This window comes from Pongo pygmaeus, chromosome 10 (assembly GCF_028885625.2).
Source record: "Pongo pygmaeus isolate AG05252 chromosome 10, NHGRI_mPonPyg2-v2.0_pri, whole genome shotgun sequence".
NCBI classification, from domain to species: Eukaryota; Metazoa; Chordata; class Mammalia; order Primates; family Hominidae; genus Pongo; species Pongo pygmaeus.
The window spans coordinates 118,261,672-118,274,447 of record NC_072383.2 but is presented as its reverse complement, the minus strand read 5'-3'; the positions used below and the strand labels follow the sequence as shown (position 1 = coordinate 118,274,447).

The window sequence follows — 12,776 nt, the reverse complement described above, 5'->3', positions numbered from 1 at the left end:
TGTCAGCTGTGATGGTCACCTGACATTTGAGATATATATCAGTTTGGCTGGGTTCCTGTCCCATGTCTAGTGAGAAGCCAAATGTCCATTTAAGATTTCTATAAACCTAGAGAGCTCATGTAATAGTAGTCTCTCTAACTTTGACTTCCTGTTCCTACTATACTCTTTATTTTTGAGACAGGATCTAGCTCTGTTGCTCAGGCTGGGGTACAGTGGCATGATCACTGCTCACTGCAGTCTTGACCTCCTGGGCTCAAGGGATCCTCCTGCCTCAGCCTTCCGAATAGCTGGGACTACAGATGGTGCCACCAGCATTTTTTTTTTTTTTTTTTTTTTTTGAGACGGAGTCTCATTTTGTCGCCCAGGCCGGAGTACAGTGCTGCGATCTTGGCTCACTGCAACCTCTGCCTCCGGGTTCAAGCGATTCTCCTGCCTCAGCCTCCTGAGTAGCTGGGACTACAGGGACGTGCCACCATGCCTGGCTATTTATTTATATTTTTAGTAGAGACAGGGTTTCACCATATTGGCCAGGCTGGTCTCAAACTCCACCAGCTAATTTTAAGAACAATTATATTCTGTAGAAATGGGGTCTCACTATGTTGTCCAGGCTGGTGTTGAATTCCTGGCTTCAAAGGATTCTCTCAACTTGGCCTCCCAAAACACTGGCATTACAGGCCTGAGCCACCTTGCCAGGCCCTGAACTCTTTATTGTGTTGAGGGTCTGAGTACCTCAAGGCTCTTTTTTTTGCCCCCAAGCAGCCCAGATGTAGAACACAGTGCCTTTTCTTTATTTCTTCAAAACATTGCTCACAGAAGACAATTGGGTGTGTAACAGAAACTACTAAAGGTCTAGAGGGATGAAGAGGGTTGGTTTGCATTGTAGTTCTTAGGGATCCACCAGCCAGTCCTGCCCTGTTTTTTCCCCCTGATTGGTTTTCTCCTGAAGTCCGTTCTCACGTTCCTGTTACTCAGCTCCCTTTTCCTCCTCTACCTCCTTTGTCATTTTTCTTCTTCTTTATTGGCTGCTCCCTCTTTCTTCTCTGCTCCTCCCTCACTCAAATTCCTATTTAATACAGAGACCTGTAGGGTCTCTTAATTTTGTAGTTTCTCTGTGGAGTGTATCTTACCTTTGTACCCCAAATAGCTTTTCAAGGTTTACTGTTAAACATAGGGTATTTCTGTGGAGGGACATGGGATGTTACATAATGCCTCTGCCCTCCCTGCTGCATTTTATTGACTTCTCTGTTTTTATGTGAACTCCATGATCTCATCTTGGACCATGTGTCAAAAAAGAAGAAATTTAAAAAAATGACAAACTCCATGAGAACAGAGACCTTGTCTGCCTTGTTCATTGCTGTATCCTTAACACCGAGAACTTGGTTGGTGCATATTGGGCTCTCAATAAATATTCATTAAATGAATAAATGACTGAATAGGTGAATGGATGAGTGTGAGATTGCTTAGACTAAAGAATAATTCGAATTTAACTCTCCTTCCCACTTTTAGATTGCCAGATGGAGAGATTCAAGCCTAGTCTACATAAATGCTCTGATAATCCAGGCACAAAAGCAAATCAAGTCCAGTTGTCCAATTGTTAATTCAGTGTGGCCATCACTAAGGGAGTTAAAATGCCTACAGTTCCTATAACTTAGTGAGAATGTAGGTGAGCATAGGACCAATATGAGAGAAAAGGTTATGAGTCTACACACATTTTGAGATGACAGGAAGATAAGCTTCCTTCTATAACTAAGACCAACAGAAAATATACAAGGATTCAAGGCTAAAATTTTTTTGCTTACCATTGCCTTGTTGGGGAATGTGCCATCTGTCCATCCATCTATCCATCATCCATCCATCTATCCATCCATCCATCCACCATCCATTCATTCATCCATCCATCCATTCATCCAACCATGCAACCATCCAACCATGCAACTATGCAAACCATCCATCCATCCATCCATCCATCCATACATACATACATACATCTACCCACCCACCCATCCACCCATCTGCCCATACATCCACCCACCCACCCACCCAACCATCCATCCAAAGCAATATATATAATATTGAGAAATATGCTATAGCTTAATCAGTGTGAAATTAAGTTAATATCAGTGCCTACTTAACCAAGTTATCATGAGATTGAAATAATATTATCTAGGTAAAGCACTCAGCACTGGATCTATTGCATAACAGAAGCTCAATAAATGGTAACTGTTGTTATTAGGATCTAAATACCACATCTGAATTCCACGGCCCCAGCTCTTTCCCAGACAGACATCAAACATTCAGTTCAATTTTATTGTCCAGTATTTGAGGAAGGTAAATAGAGTGAAGGAATCTGAAGAGGAAGTAGGTACAGTCAGGCTGGATCATTGAAGAACAGAGACTGGTAGGTTGGGTCTGGGGTGTGGAATTGAGGGGAGGGCCACGTGGGACCATCCCCCTCTAAAAATGTTGCTGGAAGTCAGTCTCCAGATGACCCTACTGTAAAGGGTTATCCATAAAGAGCATCCATGAAGGTAGTCAGGAGGCAGGAACACAGGCAGGATACAGGAACATGATATAGGCAAACACTCCTCCACTGAGACAGCTGGTCAACCCAGGCCCAGCCTACTTCAGGGCACTGTAGGGCCCGATGGGTATGTTGATCCGGCTCTGCAGCCAGCTGATGTAATCTTCTTGAGGCATATGGATGATGTGTTCTCGCACAAACTGTGAGGCAGACACAGTGGCAATCTCAGAATTTGGTCTGAAAAGTAGACTCCACCTTCTCTCCCTCCCCTCAAGATCCTGGAAGATTTGTGATTGAGACTGGTGGCCCCAGGAATACCATTCAGGTATTCATAATCTTGGAGCATCAGATTGGGGTGGTCCTTTGGTGAAGAGGACCCCTTTCTAGCTTCCTGGCTCAGCAGGCTAATGTTAAGCCCCTTCTTGTTGCTATTGATGCAAGGAAATTTGGGGAGGACAGGAAGTCCCAGCTATCTGCATTTTTCTTTCTTTTCTACTCCTTAATATCTTTTCAAACATCATTTGTCTTTAAATGTTTTTGGTTTGTAAATCCCTTTCAGAATTGATGACAGCTATGGGCTTGCTTTCCTGGAAAGGGTTTAAGACACACAAAAGGAAGAGTTTCATGTAGACCCCCACATCCATGTTATTAGAAGTTCTGTGATGTTGGGTGGCTAGCAAGATGGCTGAATAGGAACAGCTCCAGTCTGCAGCTCCCAGCGAGATCAACACAGAAGGTGGGTGATTTCTGCATTTCCAACTGAGGTACCTGGCTTATCTCACTGAGACTGGTTAGACAGTGGGTGCGGCACAGAGGGCAAGCTGAAGCAGGGTGGGGCGTTGCCTCACCCAGGAAGCACAAGGGGTCAGATAATTCTCTCCCCTAGCCAAGGGAAGCCGTGAGGGACTGTGCTGTGAGGAACAGTGCATTCTGGCCCAGATACTACGCTTTTCCCATGGTCTCTGCAACCCGCAGACCAGGAGATTCCCTCGGGTGCCTACACAACCAGGACCCTGGGTTTTAAGCACAAAACTGGGTGGCCATTTGGGCAGACACCAAGCTAGCTGCAGGGGTTTTTTTCTTATACCCCAGTGGCACCTGGAATGCCAGTGAGAGAGAACTGCCACTCCTCTGGAAAGGGGGTTGAAGCCAGGGAGCCAAGTGGTCTAGCTCACTGGATCCCACTTCCACGGAGTCCAGCAAGCTAAGATCCACTGGCTTGAAATTCCCGCTACCAGCATAGCAGTCTGAAGTCGACCTGGGATGTTGGAGTTTGGTGGGGGGAGGGGCGTCCGCCATTATGGAGGTTTGGGTAGGCTGTTTTCCCCTCACAGTGTAAACAAAGCCACCGGAAAGTTCAAACTGGGCAGAGCCCACAGCAAAGCCACTGTAGCCAAACTGCCTCTCTAGATTCCTCCTTTCTGGGCAGGGCATCTCTGAAAGAAAGGCAGCAGCCCCAGTCAGGGATTTATAGATAAAACTCCCATCTCCCTGGGACAGAGCACCTGGGAGAAGGGGCGGTTGTGCGTGCAGCTTCAGCAGACTTAGATGTTCCTGCCTGCTGGCTCTGAAGAGAGCAGTGGATCTCCCAGCACAGCGCTCAGGCTCTGCTAAAGGACAGACTGCCTCAAGTGGGTCCCTGACCCCCATGTCTCCTGACTGGGAGATACCTCCCAGGAGGGGTCAACAGACACCTCATACAGGAGAGCTCTGGCTGACATTAGGCTGGTTTCCCTCTGGGATGAAGCTTCCAGAGGAAGGAACAGGCAGCAATCTTTGCTGTTCTGCAGCTTCCACTGGTGATTCCAGGCAAACAGGGTCTGGAGTGTGGACCTCTAGCAAACTCCAGCAGACCTACAGCAGAGGGGGCTGACTGTTAGAAGGAAAACTAACAAACAGAAAGAAATAGCATCAACATCAACAAAAAGGACATCCACACAAAAACCCCATTTGATGGTCACCAACATCAGAGACCAAAAGTAGATAAATCCTTGAAGATGAGGAAAAACCAGCACAAAAAGGCTGAAAATTCCCAAAACCAGAACGCTTCTTCTCCTCCAAAGGATCACAGCTCCTCACCAGCAAGGGAACAAAACTGGGTAGATAATGAGTTTGACAAATTGACAGAAGTAGGCTTTAGAAGATGGGTGATAACAAACTCCTCTGAGCTAAAGGAGCATGTTCTAACCCAATGCAAGGAAGCTAAGAACCTTTAAAAAAGGTTAGAGGAATTGCTAACCAGAATAACCAGTTTAGGAGTCTGTTCCAAGATGGCCTAATAGGAACAGCTCCAGTCTGCAGCTCCCAGCGTGATCGATGCAGAAGACAGGTGATTTCTGCATTTTCAACTGAGGTACCTGGTTCATCTCATTGAGACTGGTTGGAAAGTGGGTGCAGCCCATGGAGGGCAAGCCGAAACAGGGCAGGGCATCCCCTTACCCAGGAAGTGCAGGGGGTTGGGGGATTTCCCTTTTCTAGCCAAGGGAAGCTGGGACAGACTGTACCTGGAAAATCAGGAAACTTCCTCCCAAATACTGTGCTTTTCCAATGGTCTTAGCAAACAGCACACCAGGAGATTATATCCTGTGCCTGGCTCAGCAGTTCCCATGCCCATGGAGCATTGCTCACTGCTATCGCAGCAGTCTGAGATCGACCTGTGAGGCAGCAGCCTGGCAGGGGGAGGGGCATCCGCTGTTGCTGAGGCTTGAGTAGGTAAACAAAGTGGCCATGGAAGCTTGAACTGGGCGGAGTCCACCACAGCTCAGCAAGGCCTGTTGCCTCTGTAGATTCCACCTCTGGGGGCAGGGCATAGCTGAACAAAAGGCAGCAGAAACATCTGCAGACTTAAACGTCCCTGTCTGACAGCTCTGAAGAGTACTGGTTCTCCCAGCATAGTGTTTGAGCTCTGAGAACAGACAGACTGCCTCCTCAAGTGGGTCCCTGACCCCCATGTAGCTTAACTGGGAGATACCTCCCAGTAGGGGCCGACTGACACCTCATACAGGTGGGTGCCTATTTGGGACGAAGCTTCCAGAGGAAGGATCTAGCAGCAATATTTGCTGTTCTACAGCCTTCGCTGATGATACCCAGGCAAACAGGGTCTGGAGTGGACCTCCAGCAAACTCCAACAGACCTGCAGCTGAGAGACCTGACTGTGAGAAGGAAAACTAACAAACAGAAAGGAATAGCATCAACATCAACAAAAAGGACATCCACACCAAAACCTCATCTGTAGGTCACCAACAACAATGAACAAAGGTAGATAAAACCACAAAGGTGGGGAGAAACCAGAGCAGAAAAGCTGAAAATTCTAAAAACTGGAGCACCTCTTGTCCTCCAAAGGATCGCAACTCCTTGCCAGCAATGGAACAAAGCTGGATGGAGAATGACTTTGATGAGCTGACAGAAGTAGGCTTCAGAAGGTCGGTAATAACAAACTTCTCCAAGCTAAAGGAGGATGTTTGAACCCATTGCAAGGAAGCTAAAAACCTTGAAAAAAGATTAGACGAATGGTGAACTAGAATAAACAGTGAAGAGAAGACCTTAAATGACCTGATGGAGCTGAAAACCAAGGCAGAAGAACTACGTGAAGAATTCACAAGCTTCAATAGCCGATTCAATCAAGTGGAAGAAAGGGTATGAGTGGTTGAAGATCAAATTAATGAAATAAAGTGAGAAGAGAAGTTTAGAGAAAAAAGAGTAAAAAGAAATGAACAAAGCCTCTGAGAAATATGGGACTATGTGAAAAGACCAAAGATATGTTTGATTAGTGTACCTGAAAGTGATGGGGAGAATGGAAACAAGTTGGAAAACACTCTGCAGGATATTATCCAGGAGAACTTCCCCAACCTAGCAAGACAGGCCAACATTCAAATTCACAAAATACAGAGAACACCACAAAGATACTCCTTGAGAAGAGCAAGCCCATGACACTTAATTGTCAGATTCACCAAGGTTGAAATGAAGGAAAAAATGTTAAGGGCAGCCAGAAAGGTCAGGTTACCCACAAAGGGAAGCCCATCAGACTAATAGTGGATCTCTCAGCAGAAACTCTACAAGCCAGAAGAGAGTAGGGGCCAATATTCAACATTCTTAAAGAAAAGGATTTTCAACCCAGAATTTCATATCCAGCCAAACTAAGCTTCATAAGTGAAGGAGAAATAAAATCCTTTACAGACAAGCAAATGCTGAGAGGTTTTTGTCACCACCAGGCCTGCCTTACAACAGTGCCTGAAGGAAGCACTAAACATAAAAAGGAACAACCGGTACCAGCCACTGCAAAAACATGCCAGATTGTAAAGACCATCAATGCTAGGAAGAAACTGCATCAACTAACGGGCAAAATAACCAGCTAACATCATAATGACAGGATCAAATTCACGCATAGCAATATTAACCTTAAATGTAAATGGGCTAAATGCCCCAATTAAAAGACACAGACTGGCAAATTGGATAAAGAGTCAAGACCCATCACTATGCTGTTTTCAGGAGACCCATCTCACATGCAGAGACACACAAAGGCTCAAAATAAAGGGATGGAGGAAGATGTATCAAGCAAATGGAAAGCAAAAAAAGGAGGGGTTGCAATCCTAGTCTCTGATAAAACAGACTTTAAATCAACAAAGATCAAAAGAAACAAAGAAGGCCATTACATAATGGTAAAGGGATCAATTCAACAAGAAGAGCTAACTGTCTTAAATATAGATGCACCGAATACAGGAGCACCCAGATTCAAAAAGCAAGGCCTTAGAGACCTACAAAGAAACTTAGACTCCCACACAATAATAATGGGAGACTTTAACACCCCACTATCAATATCAGACAGATCAAGGAGACAGAAGTTTAACAAGGATATCCAGGACTGGGACTCAGCTCTGCACCAAGCAGACCTAATAGACATCTACAGAACTTTCCACCCCAAATCAACAGAATAGACATTCTTCTTAGCACCACATCGCACTTATTCCAAAACTGACCACATAGTTGGAAGTAAAGCACTCCTCAGAAAATGTAAAAGAACAGAAATCACAACAAACTGCCTGTCAGACCACAGTGCAATCAAATTAGAACTCAGGATTAAGAAACTCACTCAAAACTGCACAACTACATGGAAACTGAACATCTTGCTCCTGAATGACTACTGGGTACATAACGAAATGAAGGCAGAAATAAAGATGTTCTTTGAAACCAATGAAAACAAAGACACAACATACCAGAATCTCTGGGACACATTTAAAGCAGTGTGTAGAGGGAAATTTATAGCACTAAATGCCCACAAGAGAAAGCAGGAAAGATCTAAAATCAACACCCTAACATCACAATGAAAAGAACTAGAGAAGCAAGAGCAAACAAATTCAAAAGCTAGCAGAAGACAAACTAAGATTAGAGCAGAACTGAAGGAGATAGAGGCATAAAAAACCCTTCAAAAAATCAATGAATCCAGCAGCTGGTTTTTTGAAAAGATCAACAAAATTGATAGACCGCTAGCAAGACTACTAAAGAAGAAAAGAAAGAAGAATCAAATAGACGCAATAAAAAATGATAAGGGGAATGTCACCACCGATCTCACAGAAATACAAACTACCATCAGAGAATACTATAAACACCTCTACGCAAATAAACTAGAAGATCTAGAAGAAATGGATAAATTCCTGGGCACATACACCCTGTCAATAATAAACCAGGAAGAAATTGAATCTGAATAGACTGATAACGGGCTCTGAAATTGAGGCAGTAATTAATAGCCTACCAACCAAAAAAAGTCCAGGACCAGATGGATCCACAGCTGAATTCTACCAGAGGTATAAAGAGGAGCTGGTACCATTCCTTCTGAAACTATTCCAATCAATAGAAAAAGAGGGAATCCTCCCTAACTCATTTTATGAGGCCAACATCATCCTGATACCAAAGCCCGACAGAGACACAACAAAAAAAGAGAATTTTTAGACCAATATCTCTGATGAACATCGATGTGAAAGTCCTCAATAAAATACTGGCAAACCGAATCCAGCAACAAATCAAAAAGCTTATCCGCCACGATCAAGTCGGCTTCATCCCTGGGATGCAAGGCTGGTTCAACATATACAAATCAATAAACGTAATCCATCACATAAACAGCACCATCGACAAAAACCACATGATTATCTCAATAGATGCAGAAAAGGCCTTTGTCAAAATTCAACAGCCCTTCATGCTAAAAACTCTCAATAAACTATGTATTGATGGAATGTATCTCAAAATAATGAGAGCTATTTATGACAAACCCACAGCCAATATCATACTGAATGGGCAAAAACGGGAAGCATTCCCTTTGAAAACTGGCACAAGACAGGGATGTCCTCTCTCACCACTCCTATTCAACATACTGTTGGAAGTTCTGGCCAGGGCAATCAGGCAAGAGAAAGAAATAAAGGGTATTCAATTAGGAAAAGAGGAAGTCAAAATGTCCCTGTTTGCAGATGACATGATTGTATATTTAGAAAACCCCATTGTCTCAGCCCAAAATCTCCTTAAGCTGATTAGCAACTTCAGCAAAGTCTCGGGATACAAAATCAATGTGGAAAAATCACAAGCATTCCCATATGCCAATAACAGACAGAGAGCCAAATCATGAGTGAACTCCCATTCACAATTGCTACAAAGAGAATAAAATACCTAGGAAACCAACTTATAAGGGATGTGAAGGACCTATTTAAGGGGAACTACAAACCACTGCTCAACGAAATAAAAGAGGATACAAAGAAATGGAAGAACATTCCATGCTCATGGGTAGGAAGAATCAATATCGTGAAAATGGCCATACTGCCCAAGGTAATTTATAGATTCAATGCCATCCCCATCAAGCTACCAATGACTTTCTTCACAAAATTGGAAAAAACTACTTTAAAATTCATATGGAACCAAAAAAAAGCCCGCATTGTCAAGTCAATCCTAAGCCAAAAGAACAAAGCTGGAGGCATCACACTACCTGACTTCAAACTGTACTACAAGGCTACAGTAACCAAAACTGCATGGTACTGGTACCAAAACAGAATTATAGACCAATGGAACAGAACAGAGGCCTCAGAAAAAACACCACACATCTACAACGATCTGATCTTTGACAAACCTGACAAAAACAAGCAATGGGGAAAGGATTCCCTGTTTAATAAATGGTGATGGGAAAACTGGCTAGTCTAATGTAGAAAGCTGAAACTGGATCCCTTCCTTACAACTTATACAAAAATTAATTCAAGATGGATTAAAGACTTAAATGCTAGACCTAAAACCATAAAAACCCTAGAAGAAAACCTAGGCAGTACCATTCAGGACATAGGCATGGGCAAAGACTTCATGACTAAAACACCAAAAGCAATGACAACAAAAGCCAAAATAGACAAATGGGATCTGATTAAACTAAAGAACTTCTGCACAGCAAAAGAAACTATAATCATAGTGAACAGGCAACCTACAGAATGGGAGAAAATTTTTGCAATCTACCCATCTGCAAAGGGCTAATATCTAGAATCTACAAGGAACTTAAACAAATTTACAAGAAAAAAATAAACAACCCCATAAAAAAGTAGGTGAAGGATATGAATAGACACTTCTCAAAAGAAGACATTTATGCAGCCAACAAACAAATGAAAAAAAGCTCATCATCACTGGTCATTAGAGAATTGCAAATCAAAACCACAATGAGATAGCATCTCATGCTAGTTGGAATGGCGATCATTAAAAAGTCAGGAAACAACAAATGCTGGAGAGAATGTGGAGAAATAGGAATGCTTTTACACTGTTGATGGGAGTGTAAATTAGTTCAACCATTGTGGAAGACAGTGTGGTGATTCCTCAAGGATCTAGAACCAGAAATACCATTTGATCCAGCAATCCCATTACTGGATGTATACCCAAAGGATTATAAATCTTTCTGCTATAAAGACACATGCACACATACGTTTACTGCAGCATTATTCACAATAGCAAAGACTTGGAACCAACCCAAATGCCCATCAATTATACACTGGATAAAGAAAATGTTGCACATGTACACCATGGAATACTATGCAGCCATAAAAAAGGATGAGTTCATGTCCTTTGCAGGGACATAGATGAAGCTGGAAATCATCATTCTCAGCAAATTAACATAGGAACAGAAAACCAAACACATGTTCTCACTCATAAGTAGTGGGAGTTGAACAATGAGAACACATGGACACAGGAAGGGGAACATCACAAGCTGGGGCCTGTCAGGGGATGGGGGGCTAGGGGAGGGATAGCATTAGGAGAAATACCTAATGTAGATGACAGGTTGCTGGGTGCAGAAAACCACCATGACACATGTATACCTGTGTAACAAACCTTCATGTTATACACATGTATCCCAGAACTTAAAGTGTAATAATAATAATAATAATAATGATAATAATAATAATAATAAAAGTTCTGTGATGTTCTCACTAGGAAAAGAGCTTGCTTAATTGTATTAGTCAGGGCTGTGAACTCACCTCAAATAAAAGAGGAGCCCCTAGAACTCCCTCTTCTTACCCATGCAGGGACTAGCTTTTCCAAGTCCTCCATAACTTCAAGTGGAAGTTGGACCCCATAACTGGTAAGTAGAAGGTGGAAGTTGCCCTAGAGTTAGTTTTGGCCTAATCTGCTAGAATCTTTCCTGAAGGAGCCTCACAGGTCAGGGGGAGTAGAGTCTTGGCATTTGAATTTGCCTACAAGGTCATCCCCCTCCTTCCACTCCTAACCTTGCCCTCATTAACACACCCAGGTCATTCTGTGGAAGGGCCCACCTGGTATGGAAATGTCAAATGCTCCATAGCCTGTCAAAGCCTGGGAATTTGACCTTTTGAGTCACTTCTTTACCAGGAGGGAGGCATTGAAGGCCCTGTTAAAATGCACATATGCCATCTGATAAAATTAAAGAAGTGACTTCATTAACCTCTGCTAACACCTTACTATGGAGTCCTTGTATTGCTGATGCCTTTTGATAAAGCACCAGGAGCTTCTTCTGGTGATGATGGTGAATGACTACGGGAAGCTGTTTAGTGGCTCCTAAATTTTTATCTTGACCATCAAAGTTCTGCACAGACTGACCTCTCCAATCCCCTGGGAACTATGCACTCATTGCCTGCTTCCTTCCACACTCATTGACTGCCAGTGAGTTCTCCCAACAAGTCAAGTCATGTGCTGTTTTGGGATCTTTGCACACACCATCTTCTCTTCTTGATCTGCTCTTTCCCTTTCTCTTCATGGTGCCGTCTTCTCACGGTTCTGGTCTTGCCTTAAAAGTCACCTTCCCAGTTGCCTGAGTTAAGGTAGATCCCTTCTAACTTACTTACATATGGGGCTCCTCAAACTGTATTGTGCATACAAGACACCTGGAATCCCATTAAACTGTAAACTTAGAGTTGGCAGATTGACTTGAAACCTGCAATTCTGCATTTCTAACAAGCACCCAGGTGAGGTCCATGCTGCTGGTCCATGGACTACACTTTTAGTAGCAAGATAAAGGACTCCTTATTGCTGCCCATTTTTTATGCCACTCCAAAGCCTCTGAGTTTCCAGGGGGTACCATTTATATAGAATATAATGTCCCTTGCAGTTGGAGTTGGGCAACCAGGTAATGGGACAATCCCTCTATTATTAGAATATAAGCTCCATAAATGCAGGGGCCTTTGTGTCCCCAGCACTTAAACAGTGCCTGAATGTTGAGAGGTGATTGAATGAGGACACCTGAAACACTGTGGAGGGGAAGGAGGTAGTGTTTACCTCAATAGCCACAGCGATGTCAGGGGAGCACAGTTCCCAAATCCTCAGATCCTGCAGCACCTTCAGGAGGACATGGGGTCGAATCCGCAAGTCCAGGTTTTCTCCAAACTTCTGCAGTTTCACCAGGATCTTTTTGGCGGGGCGGAAGTTCTTTAGATCCTCTGGCAGTTTGGACAACAGATCAAAGTACCTTCAATTCCAAAAGGAGAGGACAAGTTAGGAAGCTGCTGGAAGATCTGAGCACCTCTGGCCATCTCCACTTTCTCTTTCTGCTCTCTGTGATGTCTCCAGGGCAGCAGGATTCTCTAGGGACCTTTCCTCTGTGACCCACAGATCAGGCACGTCTTTACTTTTAGGGGTAGAAAAAGATGGAGAATGACTTGCATTTCATTAAAAAATAAAACAAAGGTATGATTTCAAGGGATGTATTTGTAATTTTTCTATCAGATAATGTGAAATGTTAGAAGAAAGGAATGGACTTTGGGATCTGAAACTT

General features: G+C 43.3%; 1 protein-coding gene and 1 long non-coding RNA gene across 5 annotated transcripts in view; one reads left to right on the top strand and one right to left on the bottom strand.

Moving 5' to 3' along the window:
• LOC134737627 (uncharacterized) overlaps nt 1–12,776 on the top strand; it is a 278,740-nt gene that overhangs the window by 124,354 nt on the left and 141,610 nt on the right. The window lies entirely within an intron of this gene.
• CCDC60 (coiled-coil domain containing 60) overlaps nt 2,283–12,776 on the bottom strand; it is a 202,602-nt gene continuing 192,108 nt past the window's right edge. For 2 of the 4 annotated variants that reach the window (XM_054443572.1, XM_054443571.1), the window contains exons 12-13: nt 12,281–12,470; nt 2,288–2,721 (exon numbers count right to left, since the gene is read on the bottom strand). In XM_054443572.1, the coding sequence (XP_054299547.1) occupies nt 2,620–2,721; nt 12,281–12,470 (292 nt within the window). In that variant the 3' untranslated portion in view covers nt 2,288–2,619. Of the gene's footprint in view, nt 2,722–12,280; nt 12,471–12,776 lie in introns of all 4 variants that reach the window. The other 2 variants (XM_054443570.1, XM_054443573.1) reach the window with 2 other exon arrangements.